The sequence below is a fragment of the Suricata suricatta genome, chromosome 13 (assembly GCF_006229205.1).
Source record: "Suricata suricatta isolate VVHF042 chromosome 13, meerkat_22Aug2017_6uvM2_HiC, whole genome shotgun sequence".
NCBI classification, from domain to species: domain Eukaryota; kingdom Metazoa; phylum Chordata; class Mammalia; order Carnivora; family Herpestidae; genus Suricata; species Suricata suricatta.
Window position 1 is genome coordinate 82,604,409 of NC_043712.1, and position 24,959 is coordinate 82,629,367.

General features: G+C 50.0%; 1 protein-coding gene and 1 long non-coding RNA gene across 6 annotated transcripts in view; one reads left to right on the forward strand and one right to left on the reverse strand.

Annotated features, from left to right (window-relative positions):
* Window positions 1–1,125: 1,125 nt before the first annotated feature.
* LOC115276197 lies at window positions 1,126–6,151 on the reverse strand. The gene is made up of 2 exons (XR_003901851.1): window positions 5,803–6,151; window positions 1,126–1,906 (listed from the first exon to the last, which is right to left on the reverse strand). It is a non-coding gene; the product is annotated as an uncharacterized LOC115276197 (long non-coding RNA).
* A 49-nt stretch (window positions 6,152–6,200) lies between these two features.
* Window positions 6,201–24,959, forward strand: part of VLDLR (very low density lipoprotein receptor) — a 35,375-nt gene continuing 16,616 nt past the window's right edge. For 2 of the 5 annotated variants that reach the window (XM_029920087.1, XM_029920089.1), the window contains exons 1-5: window positions 6,201–6,571; window positions 6,729–6,862; window positions 18,790–18,909; window positions 22,656–22,778; window positions 24,131–24,253. In XM_029920087.1, coding sequence (XP_029775947.1) covers window positions 6,781–6,862; window positions 18,790–18,909; window positions 22,656–22,778; window positions 24,131–24,253 — 448 coding nt within the window. In that variant the 5' untranslated portion in view covers window positions 6,201–6,571; window positions 6,729–6,780. Of the gene's footprint in view, window positions 6,572–6,605; window positions 6,863–18,789; window positions 18,910–22,655; window positions 22,779–24,130; window positions 24,254–24,959 lie in introns of those variants that run through there. The other 3 variants (XM_029920090.1, XM_029920091.1, XM_029920088.1) reach the window with 2 other exon arrangements.

Consider the following 24,959-nt stretch of genomic DNA (forward strand, 5'->3'; position numbering starts at 1 on the left):
CAGGATGTCTCAGCTGTGGTGCCACTGCCATTTTGGACCTGACGGGTCATTTTTTGTTATGGGGGCCCATTCTGTGTCCTGTAGCTGTTTGCTTAGCAGCAGCCTGGCCGCTATCCCCTGTAGGTCAGTAGCACCTGTCCCAGAGGAGGCATGAGAACTAAAACTGACGCGAGACACTGCCAAAATGTTCCGGGGGGCGTTGGGGGAGGGGGAACAGAGGAGGTGGGGACAAGACCACTCGCGTCTGAGAACCCCCAGACCAGCCTCATCCTCAGCCTATTTGGAGTTTTATCCCAGCTGTAAACTCTCTCCCAAGTTTGGCTGCATTTTGACCTTCTGAAATTCTACAAAAGCTTCAGGCCGAACAGTCTTCAGCCTTGGGATTTGTTTGTTTGTTTGTTTGTTTGTTTATTGCGACAGAGACAGAGCACAAGTGGGGGAGGGGCAGAGAGAGAGGGAGACACAGAATTGGAAGAGGCTCTGCCATCCAGGCTCCGAGCTGTCAGCACAGAGCTCGATGCAGGGCTCAAACCCACGAACCAGGAGAGCATGACCTGAGCTGAAGTCGGATGTTTAACTGACCGAGCCCCCCAGGGGCCCCAGCCTTGGGATTTCTAACATGGTTCTGTTAGAATGTAACCCTTGGTAGGGTCCCTGAGCACTTGATTTGGGTAGAGGTGGGGGGCTGGGGAGCTGACCTGGCCATGATGCATAAGAAAGTAGTTTTTAGCGGACCTTCCCAGCACTGCTACCCTTCCACTGGACAGTCACACACAGAGTTTTGCCCCATGCTTTATAGGACACCTACTACCTCCCTTAAGAGGGCATCTCTAGGGGCACCTGGGTGGCTCAGTGGGTTGAGCGTCCGGCTTCCTCTCAGATCACGGTCTCAAAGAACTCATGGGTTTCTTTGGTTCGAGCCCCGAGTCAGGCTCTGTGCTGACCGCTCAGAGCCTAGAGCCTGCTTGGGATTGTGTGTCTCCCTCTCTCTCTGCCCCTCCCCCACTCACGCTCTGTCTCTCTCTCTCACAAAAATAACATTAAAAAAATTTTTTAAACAAACAACAGAGTGCACCTCTATCAGTTGGTTACTTGTTAGTAACTGAAAACTCAATCCAAACAGTCTTATGCAACAAAGGGAATTTATTGGCTCAGGTAAGTGAGAAGTCCTACGGAGTCCTAGTCGGCTCAGGCTGGAGGTCAAGGTTGGGCGCCATCTCTCTGCTTCTCTGAGCCTCCTCCTCTCCACGAGTCAGTCGGCCTTCAAATTGGCTTCCTTCTCTGTGGCCCAAGGACTCTACAAGTTCCGGCCAAATGTCCATACACCACGTTGCTTCAAAACGGTGCCTTTCTAACCAAGCCCAAGTCCCGAACTTCACTGTAAGTGGACAGACCAGAGTCATACGCTTAGGGCTCAAGCATCCCAGCAGTGTGGCCAGAAGGCCATGGGCTGACTGGTTGAGGGCCTTGAATCGATCACAGTGGCTGAGGGCAGGGCGGGGAGTAAGTTACGTTGAGGGGTTTACAATACTGGTTCTCGAAGTGTGTTCCCTGACTAGTGCCTCAGCACAAGCTGGGACAGTGACGCAAATACCAGTCTTCAGGCCCCGTCCCAGACCTGCTGAAACAGGAAGTCCGGGGCGGGGCCTAGGTGCTATCTGACAGAAGCTAGAGTTCATGACCATCAGGCCCTGGGAAGGGGGTGAATCCCACGCACGTCACTGGCCTGTCACTCAATCAGAAAAGGATACAGCAGAGGCCCCAGAAGTTACAGAATCCCTTGAAAGGGGAACGTTCACTTCACTTCTCGCTGTGGCACAGCCAGAGGGTAGAAAACGCAGTAATGGTGCTTCAAACTCCCGGCTTGAGGATTACCTCTGCTGCCCCATTTACTCGTGTACAGGGCCTGAAGAAAAGGAAACGCCCCATGTTTGCACGTGCATTCTCTGCACCCCCCGCCCCCCCCCCCGGCCCTGGAGAAATCGGGACCAACACACGTCTGTGTATCAGAGAACCGTGAGCTGCCTGGCTGTTCAAATCCCAACGAAGACGACCTTCTGTAACAAAGGTTCTTAACCAGAGCTCATCCTAAGAAGCAAAACTGAATTGAGATTATGTACACTGTCCCCTTGGGACCTACATGCCACCCACTGAGTCAGGATCTCCAACGGAGGATCTGGGGACCTGTGCTTTCAGCAGCCACTGCAGGAGGGGGCTCGTGGGTTCTGCATGTTTGGAAAACACAGTTCTAAGAGATACAGCCGAAGGGCTGAGGAGAAAAATCTCACCCGGGCGCCTGGGTGGCTCAGTCGGTGAGGCACCCGACTTCGGCTCAGGTCATGATCTCATGGTTCATGGGTTTGAGCCCCGCATCAGGCTCTGTGCTGACAGCCCGGAGCCTGCTTCGGAGTCTGTTTCCCTCTCTCTCTCTGCCCCTCCCCTGCTCGTGCTCTGTCTCCAAAATGAATAAACATTAAAAAAAAATTTTTTTTAAATGATCTCACAAAGAGATGATATGAACACGTCTGAGTACAAAAATAGTTTCTTCCTCTTGTTTACACATTCCCCTCACTACCACGGCCCCTAAATCTTCTTCTCGTCCTACCTGCTTCCCAAATGTGTCATTCTTCATACCACTGCCAGAGTGAACGTTCTAGACTGCACTGGATATCAGGGCTCGAATCAAAACTCACAATAACAGTGGCTTCCTCCAAGGAAGAGGCTAGATGTGTTCCCAGGGAGGGACCTCCACAGATAAGTGTTAGAGTCAATACTCTATTACTTGGAAAGTAGCAGGAGGCCCATGGATACTTTTTTTTATTTACAGAAGTGAATTAGCAAATAAAGAGAGCCATAACTGTACCAATTATAGGAACGTCAATATAATTCTGCACCCTGAGGATAAAATTAAATACATTTTTAAAAGTAAAGAAATGGAATATGTTACTGTCTCTCAATACTCAAAGCAGCCACTTGTGGGGAGAAGCACTGGGTGGTACATGGAGACCAATTTGAAAATAAACTATTAAAAAAAAAGTTTTTTCCCCTCTGTATTTTCTAACTACTCCTTGGTGAATTACGTAACTTTATACCTTTTTTAAAATTAAAAAAAGGTCATCACAAGTCCTCGCCACGGCCTTCACGATGAAGACTGTGTTACCACAATATACGGGTCTCCACGGAGTCCCGTCCTGACCTTTCCTTCTAGGCCTTCTTTGGCACCATTGGCCCACTTGAACCCCACCCTTGACACATCCTGCATCCCTCACAGGGCCTTGAACACCAGATAGTCTTTGGCCTTCCTTCCAGTTCCGCCAGGGCATCAGCCCAGTTAACGCTGGTTAATGCTTCTCCCAAGACCCAGGCGGCAAATCACGGAAGCTCTGTGAGCAACATATGGTTTCCGTTGCCTATTTTTCTTCTTTGTTTTGTTCCCTTGTCGTTTCTGGAGTGGTCTTTTCGGTACAATTTTTTTTTTTAATGTGAAAACCGTTCTTACCTCCCTAGGCCACAGGCCATTTGCTGACCACGAGCAGATGCATACAGACAGCAGAGAAGGACTCCCGCATCATCCACAGATTGGGTGCGCAAGGCAGTCCTATCCTGGGCCCTTCTGGCCAGCAGACAGCCAACGAAAGACAGGGTCTCACTGCAAGTAATGAAATGCCCCAGTGGCGCCCTGTGACTTCTCACAACTCAATGGCCAAAATTCGTCTTTCAGTCCCACCGGACCACAGCGAAGGGAGCCGGAAGGGGCGACCCCGGCAGGGGCTCACAAAAATACCGGAACTACCTGGTAGACTTGATGGCTCCACTCAGCTCCGGGCCACCTGCTCTAGAAAGCCTCCTTAGCCATGCTCATGCCCCATCCAGATTACTCTTCCCCTGTCACCTGAGAGCACCCAGAGCAGTCCTTGGCTGTGCTGGGGACACGAGCTGCTGTTTCTCGGCCTTCCCCAGCAGATCCTGAGATTCCTTAGGGAGGCCATCGCCCTACGTCCTGCACATAACACAGTGTCCACGAGCCAAGGATGCTCAATGTGTGTTGTCTCAAAAACAATGAATGCGATGGACTGGGGGAGTGGATGGCTGCCTCTGCATTTCCCTGAAGGCCCCCGAAGTTAGTGGCATTAACCCTTCTGAGCCCAGTCAGCTCACCCACTCCAGTCTCCACTCGTGATGAACGTCATCAATTTGGTTATTCAGCTCTTTTCTGTATTCATTATACTCCTTGCTTCATATGGCTATTTTCTTCTACTCATCAACGCCCTGCAGCAAGCTGGTCCCTGAGGCCACAGAGCCCTCTGACTTCATATGGATTCAGAAGGCAGGCACAGAGAGGCATGGTGAACTTTCCTACCCTGCGCAGCCAATCAGAGGTAGAGCCATGAGTGATGCTCCTTTCGATTTAGCAATAAAGCTGAGCACAAAGCCTTGGCTAAGTTCACCAGCCGTTTACGTCTAACCCTCGGAGAGATAGAAAGCACAGGACATGTTTGTCAGCCCTGAGCCTGCTCTATCAGACAGGTATTTAGGCTGTGATACCTACCCACCGATCTCTGAGGAACACAGTAGAAACAAGACACGTGACTGTTCGTTAACGTTGCGCTTTTTACATACTGATTCCACTCATCGCCTCCTCTGCAAAGTGACACCTCTCATTCTCAGACGGTCTCTCGGAACCCTGAGGATACTAAAGACGATGTGCCCCGAAGGCTGTCCCATCATCACACCTCCCTGCCTGCTAGGGGAACCGCACCTGCGTGCATTTCCACTGCTGAGCAGCGTACCACAAATCTGAATTCCACTTCACACACCGCCTGTGTAAGGCTGCTGCAGGTCGTATGGAATGCATAATACCCACAGGCCGGGCAGAACAGCATGCACAATGACCGTCAGTGTAACACTCCACCAGTACACAGGGTTAAACCCTTTAAGGTGATCAGTCACCTTTGTGACAGCCTCTGGCCCCCACCAAAGTGTATCCTGACCTGCAGTTTTCTCCCTCTGGCCATCTCCAGGAGACAGTAAGTGCCTAATAAATATCCCATCTGATGGCGAGCCTTGACACATGGCCAGAAGCACCAGGACCAACAGGATATAGCTAAGCAGTGCCCACCAATTCTCAGATCACCAAGAGAAAGCGAGCTAGAATGAGATCCTCTTGAAACCTGCAAATTTTGGATCATTCAATATAAAAACTTTAAAAAAACAGTTTGAGGTACCCTCCAACTCTTACTAAGTTCCTAATAGACCACAGCAGACCATGCACCTCAACAGGGGGAAAGCATGCAAGAAAAATGAAGTACACCAAAACCCCCCAAATTCTAGGCTCAGGTACTGCCGGGCACAAAACAAGAATCTGTCCTTAAAACGAATCCTGCCTTGACTTCCTTGTTCTCTTCCTCAGCCTTAGACTTGAATGTTACAAAGTGTATCAAGAACCGCCAACCTAGACTCTCCCCCAACAAAAGGTTCAGCTTTTAATTACAGGCCCTCGAACTACCCTTTTTCGCAATTATCAATTAACTATAATCGTTGACGAGAGAATGCACGGCCTCACTAGCAACACTTCCCTCCTCCCAGGCTGGGTTATTTCAGTCCCGTTCCATTACAGAGAACAAACCCCAAACGCGCGCACCCTCGCGCACCCACGCTCACTTAAAGATGCATTTAATTTTCGGCGAACACGGCGCCTCTCGAGACAGGCACGCCGAACCCCACCTCAGAGCCGTCCCAAGCACCGCGAGCCCCTCCGCTCCATCACTTTCGGGCCGAGAGAGGAGGCAAGACGCAACCTACCAGCCTCTCGGCACCGGCCTCTCTGGGGCGCAGCGGAGGGTGGGAGAGACAGACGGGGATGCGCGTTGCCCTCGGAAGCTGCGTGTCCCCCCGGCTGCCAGCCTGTTAGCGGGAAGGCGGTGGCAATAGCAGCAATAGTTGCATCAGCGCTAACCACTGCCGCCGCCGCTGCATTCACGGTCACGGCTGCCGGGCGGGTACAGTCACGACCGTAGGGAGCGCGCAGCTGCTGCGGCGGGCGGCAGGTTCCCCAGATCAGGAAATTAGGGCAGGCACCGGGGATTGGAGGCGAGGGCGGCGCGCGAGCCAACCAGCGGCCGTCCCGGGCCCCCGTGAGCCCCGGGCGGACGCGCGGAGCCGCCGGGCCCAGGAGCAGTCCCGGTGGCGGCCACGGCCACGGCCGCTCACGCACGCACACTCGCTTGCTCGCTCGCTCGCTCACAGACTCGCACACCCCCTGCGCAGGCACCTGGCTGCCCGGAGCTTAGAAAAGCAGCGCGTCTAGGGGAAAGGAGGGTTGAAGCGGCCGCTCCCCCCCCATACACCCGCTCTCGCTGACCACTCCCCCTCCTGCCCCCTCCTAGCAGCTCACCCCTCGCGCTCCGGAGGCAGCCGCCAGTGTGGGTGCTCCGAGGCCGGCTCCGCTCGCCTCTGCCTGCTCCTCTGCTCTCGGCTCCCCACCCCCTCTCCCTCCCCTCCCCTCCTCTGCAGCGCCCGCATTATCTTCTGCCCGCCAGCTCGGCTTGCACCGGTGCTGCAGCCCGAGGAGGTGGGTGGGTGGGTGGGTGGCTGGCTGGTGGGGAGGAGATTGTGCAAGTTGTAGGGGAGGGGGGTGCCCTCTTCTTCTCTGCTCCCTTTCCCCCTTTCTAACTCCTTCCCCTCCTCCTCCCCCCTCCCCGCCCCCACCTCCTTCCTCCTCCGAGAAGAGCTGGTAACTTGTTGTGCGGAGCGAGCGGCGGCACCATCCAGGCGGGCACCATGGGCACGTCCGCGCGCTGGGCGCTCTGGCTGCTGCTCGCGCTGTGCTGGGCGCCTCGGGAGAGCCGCGCCACCGGAGCGGGTGAGTGAGGACGCGCCCCTCCGCCGGTGGCCCGGACCCAGCCGGGGTGCCAGGAGGGGGTGGGGGCGAGGCCCGGGTCTCCTTTTGCCCACCCCCCTCCTAGGAGGCGCCTCTCGGCTCAGCTCGCCTCCTTTTCCTCCCAACCCTGGTGGCGCTTATGAGCCGACTGTCAGCGCCGCGGCTACGGGAGCCGGGCTCGGGGGACAGCGGGATTTGGGGTGTCCTGAAGCCTGGCCCGAACTAGTCTTCGTTTCCTTACTCTCTCCAGCCCCCCTCCCCAAAGCGACCGCTTTGCCTCTTTCCCACCCTGCTCGGCCGGGGCTGGGAACGTGGGCTTCCGAGCCACTGAACAATGGTTCTGTCTGCTCTGCCAGGCGGGGTGTTAGGAAGGAGGCAGAGGGCCGGGTCGGGCCGAGACGTGCGCGGGAGCCTGGGGCGCGCGCCCGGGGCTCGAAGGGGGGTGTGAGTGGGCGGTGGACTCGGGTGGGCGCCTGCGGGGACGCTGGGCGCGGGTCCCGCCAGCGAGACCCTGGCGGCGGCGGGGAGCGGGACACGTTCCATGGGCGGCAGCCGGGAGGCTCCCGGGGAGCCACGAGAAGTGCGCAGCCCGCACACCCGAACTGCGACTCCCCAGGCGCCCGGTGGCCTCTCCCGAGCGCGGGTGGAGGACAAGTGCGGCTTCTAATAGGACTCCCCGCTGGGTGTTTCTCCCTCCCCTTCGCGCCGTGTTTGTAAACCTCTCGGGTCTCGCGTACATCTGAACTGGGGGAGGGGAGCGGAACGAAGACTTAATCAGGTTAGTTTGCTGATCTGGGTTCCCGGTGAGATTTCCTCGAGAGGAATTGAGTCCTAATCTGGTGACTGTGTAATTAGCCTTCACTCCAAACAATAGATCAAAGGGAGTCGCGCGAGTGCTGGTGTGTGGCGGCGGTGACTGCTGTGGAGTCCCCGGGGTCTGCCGCACTGGGCCTGGGAGCCCTGTCCTCAGCCACGCTCCGCTTGGAGCCGCACAACTTTCCTGGGCAGGCAACAGCAAGCCCTTCCAAGGATTGCGTGGGAAGCCCTGCGGGTCCCTGGAGTGATCTTGACAGGACCCGCACGGGGCTTGCCGGCCTGCTCTAGGGAAGTGGGACAGGAAGCGGCCCCCTTCCCATGTACTCATTCCAGAGTCCCCAGGCCGGCCTGCCTGCAGTCACGTGTCTCCTAAAGCAGCCAACTTTAAAATGTGCGGTCAAGCAGCCTCTTTGGGCAGTACCTGGGGAGTTGTAAGTCTCCAAGCGCCCCTGCCCTTTGCTTCAGCTGCCTAAGTGAGAGCATGTGAAGCAGGGACCGGCTTTTCTGCCCTCCAAGATTGGCCGGCCGCCGATCATGTTTGGGTTGGTCACATGTCTCCGTGAACTCATACAGCAGCCAGAGAAGTATTATTATCTCTAAGGGAATGTCAAACACCCGACAGGCCCCTCTGCGACAGGCCCCTCTGGACTAGTCACTTCAGTGCTGTCCCCAACCTAGACCCCTTGAGAAAGGCGAGTCCCGGAGATGGACTCTGATATGCCACACACCTTAAGAGCCTGGAAAGGTCCTGCCTCCAAGAATTTGCAGACTGGAACATGAATCATTAATAGATGAACAATCCTAACTTATTAAACAATTTCTCAGAATAGTGCCATGCGTTATACTTTTCCTAACATTTCAAAAGATGAAGACATACCGGAAATGACTGCTAACTGGCCAGGAGGTGGGAGAAAGATTCATTTTTTGCTGCATGTTCTCTTCCTATTCTTTGAATTTCACATGTAATAAGCTTTCTATTGGAGGTTAACCTCATCCTATAGGAAGCTGGGAATGTACTTGAACTGTTGAGATGAGTTGGTTGAAGGTCTATGTTCACCTTGTAAGAGGCAGGTGAGGGTCCCCCTTGCCACCTTGTGTCACATGTGAAACATGTCGTGCCATGAATAGCAAAAAACAGAAGCCCATGCAAGACTTAAATTCTTCAAAGGAGAGGAGAAACACCAGTTTTCAAATGGGTACAATCTGGGGTTGGCATAGGGAAGTACTGATCCTAAGCCAACCGAGACTGGCTCCTGTCTGAAGTTTAAAGTCCCAGGGTACGTGGGCTGACTTTGTGGCTCTGGTTTTTATACATCCCTTCTTCCCAACCCCCCCCCCCCCCGCATACATGCTCATGGTAACTGTCTAGAATACTCTAGGACCCGGGGTGGGGGTGGGGGACAGCTATGCCCTAAGATCCTGGCCAGGAACTTACATCAGGCTAACAAGACGGGTTGAAATTCAGTAGCGTAGCATACCTGACTGCAGATCCCTAGGAGTTCTAGCGGACGTTCCCGCAGCCCAGGCACTCAAGACAAGGGTGTGGGTAACACATATTCATTAAAGCCAAAGCCTGGAAGAACCAAGGTTTTATGAGGGGTATTCAGATGTGGCTAGCCACCAGCAAAATGAGGAGGTAGAAACTTCTCTAACTTTGGGAGTAGGTTGGTGAAGCCTGCTGGCTTCAGGATGAAGAGACCTGGAGGAAGAGGAGCCTGGCAGGCAAGGAGAAAATAAACTTGATCCATCCTGTAGCAGCATGAGAAAGTGTGACAGCAATCATGAGGCTCCTTTAGGCCAAGGAATGAGCATGTGAGCCTGGACTCTCTTTAAGGAGGATCGCCAGGCGAGTGACAGCTTCCTGGAATCCGAGCACCTCCCTTCCGTCCATGGGCCTGCTGCTCACTTCATGTGACATTTAGCTATAATGCCTGTCCTGTGTTGTTATGATTCTTTCCTTTTCCTGCTTGTGTCCCCAGATGCCTAATACACCTATAAAGGCCAAGTTCAGCCAACTGTTAAGACTTCACCACAATAAGCAAAGGTAATCACAGCATGGCAGTCTCCTTGTTTAAAAGAAGTGAAGTCCTGACGGAAGTGCTTCGGCCTTTCATAAAGTTGAATAATCATAAATTTGATTCCACTGGAGCAGTTTTACTACCATTTTAAACTTTTTTTTAATGTTTTATTTATTTTTGATACAGAGAGAGATAGAACATGAGAGGGGAAGGGACAGAGAGAGAAGGAGACACAGAATCTGAAGCAGGCTCCAGGCTCTGAGCTAGCTGTCAGCACAAAGGCTGACACGGGGCTCCAACCCAGAATGTGAGATCTGACCTGAGCCAAAGTCGGAAGGTTAACTGACTGAGCCACCCAGGTGCCCCAATTTTACTACCATTTTAGACGTGATGATAAGTAGTCCCAAGCTCCTTGTATTCCTCAAGTATAAAACTGGTATGACTTCAAAAGAACTCCTAAAACATGGCCAGAAGGTCAAGGGCACAGGTGGCCCTCAGCAATATGGCATTGCGTTTTGAGCCAAAGCTTGGAAGACTCAGAGCACAGCATAAATAGATAACTCAGATTAAATATCTAGAGCGTTTTCTATTTCTTACAGAAGGTAAATGAAGCTGTCCTTTTTGGTAGAAAGAAGGACAATCAAGTGTAGGCGGTTACCTACTTGACTCCAAGTCATAATTACGTTTACTTTGGATACTCACTGTTCTTTGGAAAGCCACCTTCACCTACTAACCTACAACACATTAAATGCCTCAGAGGGCTATGATAAGGTCTGTAATGACGTTTATGGTACGTAGGAGAGCTGTCGTAAGAGAACTGTTCAGGGCCTGCCTCTCTCTAAATGGTTACGTGATAGACGCACAGTTGTTGAGTATGTTCCCTTCTACTTTAAGTCAATGTCAACAGAGCACTCAGGGCACAGCATGGGGACACTTCCAAGACAACGGGTCCAAAAATACCTTCTGTGGAGGTGATGGATGAGATGCACCTGTTGAGCAGAAGTGGCCCAGGGACAATTTTTAGCTAAGACATTCAAGGACTGATAGCTTTTTTAGTTTGCAGACTTCACGGTAGCAGAACTCTTGCTGGATAACGTCACTCTACATTTTTCCATAGGAACTGGGGTCTCTTCGCTAACCTGTTTTGTTGACTTAGCAATGAAAACTCTAAGCATGGCTAATGCCATGAGAGGGCAGGCGATTCCTTAAAGTTAGCATATTTTTTCCTTCATGGGATGCATCCTGGGAAAGCTTAGGCCTGCTGGTTATTTGGGAGACTAAATTAAGCACATGGATGCCTGCTGGGTGCTAGGAGATTAAGTACAGAGATTATGCAAAAAAAAAAAAAAGGGGGGGAGGGGGCTTGGAGAACCTTTGACTTCATTGTATTTTTAAAATGCTACCAGGGTGGATAGAGTTGGGGAAGGGTATGCACGCTGTTGTTTTTAAAGGTAACTTTGGGGGCAGGAACTAGAAGATGGGACCACTGGCTGGAGTGAATGATTTGGCCACCGACTCAGGTCTTCTGGGTCAGCCCTCCTGGCTAGGAGCCTTGATGTGTATAGATGTTTATGTGTATGGTTTTGGCAGTACAGGGTGGGGTGGGGCTTGGGACTTACTCAGCAAGGGAGCTGATAAAACCTTGGTGACAGACAGCATGTGCAAATTACTTCCCGGGTTCCTATGTGATAACTTCACCCTTCCCCTAAGACGGCATGTGCAAATTACTTCACGTGTTACAAACTAATTCTTCCCACCAAATAATGGGAGTTAATAGGGTCCCTATTTTAGAGACTGTCTCTAATCTTTCATTTTCCTAAGAAGTCTTCCCAAGATCTGAGTTATTAACTCATCTGCAGGTTCACTGAGTAGGTGGGAGGCGGATGCTGGCGTTCCTTGTACTTCTGCTTAAAACCACTTCAGATGCATCTACCCAGCACCTATGATACGCCACTTGGCACCACCAGGCGTGGGGGGGTGGGCGCGGGGAGACAGTAACTAGGGACTTGGTCCTTTCTTTCATTGCATTTGGTCTAGTGGGGACGTCAGATAAGAAAATCAGTGCTCCCAAGACAGCCTGGACTGCAAGCTCTGGATGGGAGTGAGCAGATCCAATATTTAAGCCTTAATCATAAAACCAGCAGAGAGCAGCTGAAGGTCATGGGACTTCCCTGTTATGTGTGTCATAGCCTATGATGTTCCCAATTGTCACCAAGAACTTAAGACTCCAATGTGACAAAGCCAGACACTATTCAGTCTCTGTGGATGATCTTCCCAAAGTGAGGAGATTCGAGCAGGAGTGGGCTGCTACCAACCAACCTGTCCCAGGAGCGCTACAACATGTCCAAAGTGAAATCGGGTCCCATACGTCAGATTTCTTACTTTACCAGTTAGCTACGGCTACTGTGCCCGGGTCTTGGAAGCTAGCTCCTCACATGGAAATGAGGCCCACAGACTCTCACTGACACACTCATCCTGGCAGATGAGTGTGGAAAGCACATGGTTTTTAGGTGATAAAGTGCCGCAAAGATGACATGAACGTGCCCCCACGGGCAGAGGGAAGGACAGATTCTACAGCGTTGGCTCTTTCAAAGTATTCTAACTGGCAGAACAAGGGGCCACAGGACTCAGGTTCAGGAAAGCTGGAAAGAATGCTTTAGGATAAGGTCTGTGGTTCAGATCAGCTTTATTGGGGAACTAATACATCATTTGATCCACCCAGGAATAATCACCAGCGCCCCAAGAATCTTTAGACGTCAGGAATTTGGTCCCTAGTTATAAATTCTAGGCCCTGCCTAAGGGGATCACCATTTGCAGAGATGGAAACAGGCAGGTTAGACAAGTATCTCAGTATACAACAGCCGTGTGAAAGGCATGGGCACCATGAGGAAGTGGCCAGACCACATCTGGTTGGTCAGGAAAGGACCTGAGGGCCTCATTCAAGGGCAGACATCTGTGCCCACTCCAGCAGGTAAGTGGACAGGAGTAACATGAGCAAATGGTCAGGGCACAGGTCTGGGGAAGGGGTGGCTCCCTGGATGCATTTTGAGCAGATGGCTGGTGGGAACCAAGAGGGACAAGTTGGGAAAAGTAGGGAGAGAGCTAGGCTCACCCTTGAGCCAATGAGAAGCCTGAATGGCTCTTCAGGCCATTCTAGGTTGCTTGAATCGCCATCTTGATTTGGACAGAGACTGTGGCAGCCTGGAGGAAGAGGAACAGGAAATGAATTTAGATCAAGCAAGGGATGAGAGCCTGGACAGGGCCAGGGCCTGATGGCAAAATGTCAGGGGAGAAGAAGTAGAGGTCCCTTCGGACGACTGGTTTAGAGGAAGTGAAGAAGCCCCTCAAGAATAGGGTTCCTGAGGAAGAGAAGGCAGATTTTAGGACCTCTTTACGGTGCATGCGTGTTAAGGCATCTAGAGAAGTTTTACCTGCCTCAGGTTGTCGCCATAATGCCAGCCCTAAGACCAGTCATCTACCACCTACATCCATCCAGTGGTGGGCAGGCCGGCTTACGGGGCGAGTGCTGTGTAGTCCAATCCCGGAAACGAGGGAGTCACTTCCGCTGTGGGTGGAATCTTAGCTTCCTAACCTTCAGGGAGTGGTTTCCGAGTGTGCTCAGGGACCAATCCCATCTAGAAACACAGAAATCCCAGCGTGGGCTCTGCTTTGCTCCCACTGAATCTGAAACTCTGGCCCTGACTTAGGGGTCTGCCTCCCACAGAGACTAGTAGCTCCCCAATATGCTCCGACTTAACCAATGTGCCCTGGACAAGAACCAAGCTCTAGTACTCCTTCCAGGAAATCCCCCCACCACCTCACTGAAGATACTCTAGCAGCTTTTTCTTGTTTTTTTTTTAAATTTTTTAAAATGTTTATTCATTTTTGAAAGTCAGAGAGAGAAGAACATGAGCGGGGGAGGGACAGAGAGTGAGGGAGACACAGAATCTGAAGCAGTCAGGACAGACCCCAATGCGGGGTTCGAACCTGCAAACCATGAGATCATGACCTGAGCCAAAGTTGGATGCTTAACCGACTGAGCCACCCAGGTGCCCCAGCTTTTTCTTTTTAAATCAAAGTGGGGAAGGGAGGGAAGTCCATCCCTCAACAATAAGACTGGGTTGGGAAAGTATTATCCCGACAGGTGAAACGTCCTAATTTTGGATTGACTTAAACTGACTCTACTACCCAAGTTACCAAAAATCACCAGAAATGTTCTAGCAGGCAGTCCTGAGCGACGTGTTTCAGACGGTAGGCATGTCAGTAGCACAGTGTCTGGAGCTAGACTGGCCAGGTTCAAATTCTCATTCTGCCCAGGCTCATCCTGGCCAAGTGCCGTAACTCCCTTCTGTGGACAGGGTTCCTGGGACATAGATGAGGCATTATAGCTCTCAAAGTATAGGATTCAGAATTTACATGAATTAAAAGACATGTCTTAGAGCTGTCACAGTTCCTGAGATTATCTGAATCTAATGGATGGTCAGTGGGATTGTAAGCTTCACGTGTTTCAGGGAATGAGAAGGATTAACCTGCGTATTTAACAGGGTTTCGTTGACCGCCACAAGTGAAGCCTCGAGGGGGGTGACTCAAGGGCTGGGACACAACCTTTGTGCCTGACACTCAGGCTGTCATCCGGACTTCCTTTCACTAACTAACCTCCTCTCCCGAGAGAGAAAACTACATTGCTGACTCAGAAGTCGGCTTGCCCTAAGATGAGTTTTAGCCTGTAAATAGAAAGATTGGCACTAAAGGAGCAGCAGAAGTGAGCAGGACTAAAAATAAATGCCCTCAGTGGCCCCGGAAGTGGCAAAACAAATGGGCTGAAGAAATTCCTGTAGATGACACCTGTGTGCCCCAGCGATGAGGGGAGAGAGGGAGGGGGCGTAGAGGGAGGGAGAAGGAGAGAGAGATCTGCATGCTTGGCTCTGCCGGTCCCCGCACAGCGACAGCCTGAGCCTCATGGTGCAGGTTCAAATTCATGTCTGAGTCTGATTCTCAGAAACCCCTCCATCCTCAGGGCCGCTCAGAGCCCTCTTGGGAAAGGTGTAGCCCACGGTGAGGAGTTTGTATTTACTGCAAGATCTATGCAGTTTTTCCCTGAAGCTTCCATACTGTTCTCCCTGGTTAACCTTTGCGGGCAAAGTTAGACAACAGCAGATCAACTTCTGTATGCATTTAAAACCCTGCGTTTCTCAGAGCCAGCAAACTGCCAACGTGTCTGGGAAGCGGCCTTACCTCTTTAGGTCAACAAGGCTCCTGGGACACGAGTGTCTTGAACTAAGTTTGCAGGGTCTGATTCCACGTGTGCAAGTGACAGAATTAGCTGGTTAGTCTTTGACACTTCTGGGCTTTTGTTCATGACAAATGTAAATAGCTGTGACTTGGTACATATGTGACTAAGTATAAGTGACTTCCAACCCACTGACCCAAAAGGGCAGGGATACTCATTCTTAAGTTTCAGAGCTAGAAGAAAACCCCGATCTAGGCCAACAGGTTAATGTCTTCAAGCAACAGAAAGAAGCCTTTAAAAATTTTTACACAAAACTGCTGCATTGCAAAGAAAGCCTTCCTGGTAGAAGGTTCTCCAAGGTCATGGCCTTTCTCCCCAGGATACAGGCTAACTAGAGCCTCTACATATAGGGTTATTTTCTGAGGCATCAGTGGCCTTAGCTTAGCCTAGGAATTAACAGCACCTTGAGTATAGACCATTGCAAGCTCAACCCGTTCCCTTTATGAAAGTAGAATGCTGAACTTGAGACTTAACGGTCATGGATGAAAATAGACTACGGGTCCACAATCCTATAATCCTCCAAAGCTTTGGAAACCAAAAGCTTCTTAACTTGTTTGGTGCTTTGGGTTCTCCCGGAGCTGTGTACGGCCGCAATTCCAGCCGAGCCCCGGACGTGGGAGGTAGAGTCTTTCTGAAACTTGGACCACAGCCTTGCAGCCTGGCTGCGGTCACAGCATTCGAGTCTGGCGTTGAAGCCCTATTTGGTCTGCCCAAGGCCAAGGTCAAACACAAGGTTAAACAGAACCAGGAGGGCTTTCTGCCCAGTAGGCAACTCTCACAACAGAGTGCTTAGATAACAAGAAACTGAGGCATGGCCAAAAAGGCTTATGGTCTTTACTCACCTCCCTTTAAAGAAGGGGTCCATTCTAAGGCAGCCAGCCAGCCTTACCCACCCCCACCCCAACCCTGACCCTGCTCCCTTGACACAGCAGCAACATTTAGTAGCTTGTAGTCCACATCCAACCCCGTGGTAATGGAGAGTTGTGGGTGTGTCCCGGCAAAACAGCTTAATGACAGTCACGCAGAAGCTTGGGTGAAGTAGAAATATCTGAGATAACAAACAGGTGGAAAGTAAACTCCTTTTTGGCTTAAGGTATTGGCATAAACACAAAGAAAATAGTTATGACTCTTGCTTTCAGCTCAGGTCATGGTATCACGGTTCATGAGTTTGAGCCCTGCATGGGCCTCTGCACTGACAGTGTGGAGCCTGCTTGGGATTCTCTGTCTCCTTCTCTCTCCCTGCCCCTCCCTTGCTCACTCTCTCTGTCTCTCAAACAAATAGACTTAATAATAAAAAAAAAAAAAAAAGTAAAAGAAAAGAAAATACTTAGGTCCGTCCGGAGTCTGCTCAGGATATGCTCTTGAAGCAGTGTTGCTGATACTAAATGATTTTAATATCATTTACTGCTGCTGATAGTTTATTGGCTACCACCATGTTCAAAGACCCTCTTTAAAGGTGCCAGTGAACCCGATGCCAGCCCGAGTGTCTATGCACGCTGTCACTTCCACATTCATTGTTAGGATCTTTCAGTGCCTCACCCTGATGTCGAAAACTGTCATTTGACCCCTACTCTCATTTCCCTGTCCAAACCTGATTGTGTGGTTACCTTTGGGACACCATAGATATGTGCATCTGATTTTTTTTTTTTTTGGTCTCATTCTGACTGAACAATCTTTGGTGCCCAAAACCTTAAAGAAAAAAACATTCAGAGCCTTTCCCTCTCCACAGTATCCTTGGGGCAACCTGACTGGTCTTGCCCACCATGTTTGTATCGAGGTTCTCTGATGACCCTTTGCTCTTCTTCTATTTTTCACATTGATGTACTCTAGCTCCTGACCTCTCCCACAGCCCTCACAAGTCTTGGGGACAGAGACCTACAGCCAGTAGCCCGCAGACCAGCGCTGAGAACATTCACAATCTATTGAGACTATGTGACTGGTGGGGGGAGCAGCCACTCCAGTTCGGGTTACTATAAACACCAGCAGGTGACCCTTCCTGGCAACATCATCTACCCTTCTTTTTTAACTTTTTAAAAAAAGGTATTTATTTGAGAGACAAGGAGCATGAGTCAGGGAGGGGCAGAGAGAGAGGGAGACACAGAATGTGAAACAGGCTCCAGGCTTTGAGCTGTCAGCACAGAGCCCGACGCGGGGCTCGAACTCACGAACCCTGAGACCATGACCTGAGTCGAAGACGGCCCCTTAACAGACCAAGCCACCCCAGCGCCCCAACACCTACCCTTGTAAATCCCTGATATCTTAGACCTGATAGCGTACTTGTGGAATGAATGAATAGTATGAAATCTAGGTAGGAAATGGCATCACACCATGCTGCTTTGTAGCCGGGGCCCTGCTTCGCTGGACTCTTGGGGGCAGAGTGGCGCATACAGTTTACGAATACATTTAGTACCTAAGAGCGGAGCCACAGCCATACGGCAAGCCTGACTTGGATCAAAAGTTTTATCTGCCAGGGAAGTAGCCACGAAAGCCTAGAAGGCCTGGAGACAGTAGGGAAGAGCGGAAAGCAGGGAGGCCAACGAGAGTACTGTGTACTCAGCACAAGAGTTCTAGTCTGTGCTTGGTACTGTAGTGCTCTTAGCCCAGCAAGGCCACAGCTGCGGATGCTGACAGGTGGCAGGAGATGGGCGGGCGTTCTGCCTGGAAGGCGTCCCTAAGTCGTCTGCCCAAGCCATGGGGTGCCCTCGGTCTTCTTGCATACTTGTCGTATACTGACATTAAGCCACCTGATCCTTGCCTTTCAGAGCAAAGAAATCGCATCCCTCAGAAGGACAGACATGCTAATGGTAGGAAACATCTGAACGCTAGCTGTCCCAGGCCAGGCAAAAATAAATAAATAAATAATAATAAGAGCTCTACTTATAAGTATTAGTGCATATCCCTGTGTGAATTACATACCCATACGCCGAGCACAGGAAAACAGAGAATCAGAGAAATAGACCCCAGGTCTGTGGTTCTACCTCCTTTTGCTTTCCCGCCCCCCCTTCTCCACCCCCATCACTGAAAATGATCTCCCTTTACCTCTCCACTGTACCTTCCTGATCCTTATCTTTGAGCCATTTTGTAAGCTGGTCTTTTTCTAATTAGAATTCAGATCCTCAGATGAAGAGCCTGTATTACACTATTCTGTCCCCTCCTTGCTATCAGTTCTCAGTCTCCCGTAGTTTGCTGGTAGTAGGAGCATCCTGTGTGAATCACAGTATAGAATATGGCCAAGAAATGCTGTTCGTGGATTAGGATTTGGCTGTGTGATTACAAATGCACAAATGAGCTAAACAAGGGAGGGAAACAAAACAGAGGCACGTGAAGGCTGACCCGCTCCCCGTGTTCTCCGGGCAATCCAGTTCCTTCTATCTTGGTCTGGCTCCCTTGGCCCAAGATCACTACCGCAGACCCCATGCCCAATTTTTAGGAGCCAGAAAGGAAAAAAGGGAATGAAAATGGAATCCCCATCCCTTTGAGGACAGTTCCCTGAGGTCCTATTTACTCTTACTGTTGATATTCCAGTAGGCAGACCGTAGCCCCTCCATGGCTATCCCTCACTGCAGGAGAGGCTGGGAAATGTAGTCTTCCCCGGATGACGTGTGCCCAGCCAGGAACTCCATCGCCCCAGTGTCGACCGCACCTTGACCCCTAGAATATTCTACCAGCCGAGCCTGCAACGGTCCCTCCGAGAGGGACCCTATCCGCAGGTCTTTGCGTCACTTGCAGGTCTGGCTTGCCGTGCCTGTACCGTAGCTTAGCTAAGCGCTCCCTCCTGATTTTAGGAAGAAAAACCAAATGTGAACCATCCCAATTCCAGTGCGCGAACGGCCGCTGCATCACGTTGTTGTGGAAGTGTGACGGGGACGAAGACTGTGCTGACGGCAGCGACGAAAAGAACTGTGGTGAGTAAAGAGCCTGACGGCATCGCCGGCCTCCCCGCGAGGACACGTGTGTCCACGGAACGTGCTGCTCTTCCTAAATGTCCACTGCCTGACTGAGTAAATAAATAAATAACTGCGGCACCCGGGTGGCTCGGTCAGTTAGGCATCCGACTCTTGATCTCAGCTCAGATCATGATCTCGAGGTTCATGAGTTTGAGACCTTCATCAGGCTCTGAGCTGACAGCACGGAGCTTGCTTTGGGTTCGCTCTCCCCCTCTCTCCCGCTCACACACTCTTGCCCTCTCAAAATAAACAAACATTTAAAAAAAAAAAACAAACCTTCTATGAACTAGAGTCCAAAGAGTCTGTACCTCCTGGTCTAGAGGAATGTAGACCAGGTTGAATGTTTGACATGAGGCTATCAACCCGAGTGTGGGAAGTGGATGATAAAGTAGAGGTGCCTTTGAATGACAGGACCTCGTCATAGATCAGCCAAACATGTGGCAGAGGATGCAAGGAGAGGGGACTGGAAAACCAGAAGCAAGACAGACGGAAGCTTCCTTAGAACAGACTTCTTTGTATTTAATTCTGAACTGGCTCTGATCCCCACCCCCAAAAAGAAAGCCCTGAACAGTAAGAAATTCCCTAAGGTTTTAGAGCCTTAATCAACTCCTGGCATAGAAATGACAGGCCAGTGCAGATCACAGATAAGGATTTTTTTTCATTCTCTGCCTACCACAGATGGTAATTCTAAAGCATTAAGCAGACGGGAAGACATTCTTTCCCCACAAGACTGGGGCTACACCATCATACTCATCGATCACCATCTATCAAAAGATCACAGGGAGAAATGCCGGTTTATGCAATCTGTGTACCCTCATGTTGAGCCAAAACAGCTGAGAAATACGATGTCAAGGTGGCATGTAGGTACCCAGAATACATGCCCAAGTTTGCTTTTTGATCCCTTTGTTCTATGTTGTAAAAATCCTGAAGCACGTTGTGTATGAATGTTGGGGACGACGTTGTCATTTGCCTTTGAAAAGTGTTACATAAAGACATCGCTGCACAAATTAGACATACACAAGAAAAACAGATGCCAAATGTAGACTGCGTCAACTGCCATGTCGTTACGCCTTTCCCTGCTTTTTCATGCATCATTGCAAAAATGGCAGAGCGGAAGCGTCATGGCAGCCTGTCTTGTGCTTGAGCTCACCGAGCAATGGCAAACATGTCCGTACATCACTATGGGGACAGGAAGTCCTTTCTACAGTCTCAGGGAACAAACTCACCTCCAGTCTCAAGACCAAGAAGACTTTTCCTGGCACCACTGTGCCAATATTTACACTTGGGATTTCAGTCTATTCTACAAGACATTGAGTTCTTGCCACTGCCAGGTTATCTAGGTAATATAATTCCTTCTCGAAGTATCTCACTGCAAGGACTCACTCTTGGCAATTCTTCTTGTGGTGAAAGTAACAATTCTTCCTGGATTCGCAAGTATGTATTTGGCAAGACCCATTGTTCTTTCTTAGAAATTAAGTATTCTATGCGTTTTCCAGAAGCCTCCTGTTACCATCTAACTTAGTAGCACCTAACCGAGGTCCTCTTGGGTGTCCCCACTGGCTTTTCCTAAAAATAGTCTCCACATCAGTAACTTCTGGACACACAGCAGGAAGGCTGGGAAGAGTTAAGAAGGTAGATGTGTTTATCACTCAAAATCACACGAGGTGGGAAAGATTAAATATATTCTTGGCCAGAATTGGTCTCTGCCTTGTAGGTCTGAAGGTAGAGAAGGAACGTGGGAGCATTGCTTGGGGAAGCTCTGAATGCTTGTTTTGAGACCTTCCTCCCTGGAAGGAAAAAGCTGCCCAGTTGCTTAAAACTTAGAAAGCCTCGTAGCATTTTTCCTGTCCAGCCTCTTGATATTGAACTTGGTTCCAATTGCAGCAGGGCTGTTTCTTTCAAGCATGGTGACCAGCATTTTCAGTCAGCTACCGCTGAGATTCCAGAAGCCCCGTGCTTCCCTCAGTCCCAGTAACTCATTGTTTTACAAGTGTTGGGCTGACCTGATTAATCAGTAACTCTCTGAGGAGCAAACAGGTAGCCCTCCTTCCCTGTGGCACACCTCAATCTCTATCCATCTCTGAAGGTCTCATTCCAACAGCCTTTCTGGACACTCCCAGACTGTGTTCAGAATGGAGAGAGACAAACTCAAGCAATTTGTCCCTGTTTACCTTTTGCCATCACACTTTACGGTGTCACCAATCTTGTCCATCCCTGTAACATTTTATCTGTCTTCAAACCACTGTAGTCTCTTGACAGCCATCCCCTGCTTCCTCTTCCTGAGGACCATCACACATTGAATTACAGCAACTAACTCTACAGACATTCTGGCACCTCCCCTATGTGTTTGGGAGCACGTGGGCCTTGGATATGGCCTTCACCATTAATACTGGGGTTTGAGTATTTCAGTGATTTTAGAAACAGGTGTGAATCTAAAAGCCAATGTGGCCTTTTCTTGTTTCCTTGGCTACACAATTCAAGGAGATGAATAATCCTTTTCGGATCGTTATGATTCATCGCCACATCATGAGTTCTCGGAATTGACCATGATCACTATTTCCCCCGTTTCACGATGTCTGAGACAAAACCAGAGTGGCCTGTACTCTCGTGTCCTCCATACTCTGTGAGTTGGACGGAGCTCAAACCCCAGACCTGAAGCAGTCCCTGTCAAGTTTTTGGCATATTACTCGGCTTTTCGTGGATTTACCAATACAGAATATTCATTAAAGAAGATGATCTTAAACTGGAAATTTAGGGAGAAAGTATAGGCACATGAGCAAGGAAGAATATAGCCTGGGAAAGATGAGCCTAGAACACTCGTGTGGCTGACTATTGAGACTCTTCTTTCTCTCTGACTTCCTCACGGGGAAGGTGACAAAGCCATCTGGCTGGTTTAACAGAATCTAGGTTTATGCTCATCTTCCTGGTATTTAACACTGTCCTCTTTCTCCTGAGACTGTCCCTATTCAGACAACAACCTGAGTCACCAGAATTCTAGGAGAAAAGTCATGCCCTAGTAGGAATTCATGGCACACATGATACGTTGTCATAGGCGATTTTCACTCCAGGCCTCAGTTGAGACTGGCATCTTCCACAGTAGCCTCAGTGACCTTCACTCAGTTGATGTTAGTTTGTCTCTAGGATTCTAAATGTGACCTCTTTTGTCCTCGGGTTTAAGCTTTCCCTGTTTCTTAACTGGGGGGGGTTCCTCCCCAACAGACCTGTAGGAGTGACAGTATTCAGTCCTGAAGTATGTCCTCCAAACTCTACACTAAACCCATGTGCTGTTTAGAGAAGCCCCTAGCACAGCTGTATTGTGATCCAGTCATAGGATGGAATGTTTGGCTTTTAAAACTTATGAAGTACTTGAATGACTTGGAAGAAATGCATAAAAGCATGAAACTATTTCTTAAACTCGACAACATGAAACTTGCAAGAAGTTCATTGAAAGGTATCCCTGAGCTGTAAGGTAATGAGCAATCTTACCGTGACTTCCATACCCTCCAATTCTCTCAAATGAGCACCTTTCTCCTCTGAAAAAATGAAAATTGGTTTTTCTAGTGTTCTCCTGGACACCGGCAGTTGAGTGCTCATTGAGTCAGCAGTGTTGTTAGAGGCAAATGTACCAGCATGCATTTTTACCCACAGTGGGAATTAAGCTCTTGGGTGACTTCGACTTTAACCCTGCAAATCACCTTTTGTAGTGAAGAAGACGTGTGCCGAGTCAGACTTTGTTTGCAACAATGGCCAATGTGTCCCCAGCCGGTGGCAGTGTGACGGAGATCCCGATTGTGAAGACGGCTCTGACGAAAGCCCAGAACAGTGCCGTGAGTGACTTGCTTTGGACTTTCTTTTCCAGGCTGGTTTGTGTCTCAGAGCTCCAAGTGTCGTGTCATCTAAAATTTGGTTGTAGTTTCCCTTGGCTTCCCGTGAAATGTAGACCAGTTGACTCCAAGGTCAGTCAAGTCATGAACAGTTGATCAGTGTCCTTTAAAGAATATGCTCTCTAGTCTAATAAGACTTACGTCCTCTTGGGTAGCTTCATTATTGAATATTTACGACTGAATCCAGCAGATTTGATTAAGAACTCCTTGACTAGGTGCATAGATTGCAAATGGTAATCATGACTCTAAGCAGATGGTCCTCTGGTCCTGGAAGCTGAGATATACAGGAGGGTCCCCTTGGGCCAAGGATAAGCTTCTAGATGCACAGCTTATGAAAAAAAAATCTATTACTGATGGGGTAAAGTGGCTAGATGGAAACATAGTGATTTTTGACAAGCCTGTTACCTAAGGTTATTGAAACAGGGTAAAGCTTATAGCTTGTTCTTAAATAAGAGAAACCTCATAGGTATTCAAAGGTCTGTTTCCTTAGGCAGACATTTAGGAAATGGTGTGTGATATCAGAGAAGGAGGATTTGGGACAGATAAATTAGGATCGTTTGACTGTCGTGGTGAAGAAAGTCTTGGAGTTCATTTCAAAGCAGGAGAGACCTGTTAAAGCACTGAACACACAGGTCTAATAGGGCAGAGTTTAGGTCTGGAACAGGATTTACAAAACACAGTGAAGGAGAAGGGAAGATAAATGCATCAATCTCAGTTTTCTAGGCAAGACATAAGGGGACTGATCAGAACATTGGTCAAGGCAGTAAGTCCCCACGCGTAAAGACAGGTGCCACAAAAACACAGCCCTGAGGATGGCCTGGTGAGGTCAAGAATCAGGAGCTGTCCCTGTTATGCGAATCTAAAGTAGGTGTGAAGAAGCCTGTAAAGGAATCTAGTCAAAGGAAGACTTCGCAGGTGTTAGACCTTCCAGCTTTTAATGAAGTTGGAATCAGGTGACCTTATCTGATATCCTACAGATTAAAAAAAAAAAGAAAGAAAGGTCAAGGAGCAGGCCAGCCAATAAGCCTAACCGTGCCAAGTAAAACAAAAGCCAGGACTGAGCACGCCGCGGAACCTTGAAGGAGTGACACGGTCCAGGCTCTCAGGTGCAATGCCAGGTGGCACGGGTTGGCCCGGCCCCCAGCAGTGCAGCTGGCCCAGGTGTGGGCCACGGTGGGTCCCATCGCCCTACGAGCCAGGCCGCTCACAGGTGTGACCACTCACAGGCAGCACAGGAGCAGCAACTTTGCCCTGATGAGTTTGGAGGCTCTTTTGAGACTGTATATCATCAACAGATATGAGAACATGCCGCATTAATGAAATCAGCTGTGGCGCCCACTCCACTCAGTGTATCCCCGTGTCCTGGAGATGTGACGGTGAACACGATTGTGACAGTGGAGACGATGAAGAGAACTGTGGTAAGAAGACCAGTGTGGAGTGGCTTTTGTACCCCAGAGACCCCTTTCCTCAAGGGCAGGCAGGGCGCTCCCTGGAGCGTGAAGACTCGGCGCCGTTGGCACGCGCTGCGGCGATCTCACCCTCTGCTCCACTACTTGGCTTTTCTCACCGCCCTGAAACTCGGCCACACGTTCCCATGGTAACTGGCTGTGGCTTGCTTTGGGGTTTCTTCTAGGCAGATGGCAAGGAGCAGGTAAGTGGTTCAAGGCGCTCACATTTAGAAGCAGCTCAGTGAAGCCACAGAACCTTGTCTCCATCGGGACAGGAATTCGTGGGCCTCCCTCACTTGGGCTCCATGAGACGAGGAGCGGACTAGGGCCAGCAAGCTTATTCCTAGGTCTCAAGAGGGTCTGCTGATTGGATAAATTATGTGGCCATTATACAAGCATTTCATACCCCCCCCCAAATCTAGATTCTAGTTCAACCTTTCCCAAGGTTGACCTAGCGCATGTGCTCATTGACATCTTGGCAGCAGATACCCAACAAAAACTCTCTTCAACCGACGGTACTTTTGTCTCTTCTCACAGTCCCTGCCTGTAAAAACGAGCTCAGTTTCCTATGCTTTCATGTGTCTGTTCCTGGAAAATGTGTAATAAAGTGCTGCAAGTCCCAGGCGAGGCCCTGGGAAAATATCTAGGTTGAACAAACATTGCTTGGAGCACTCTT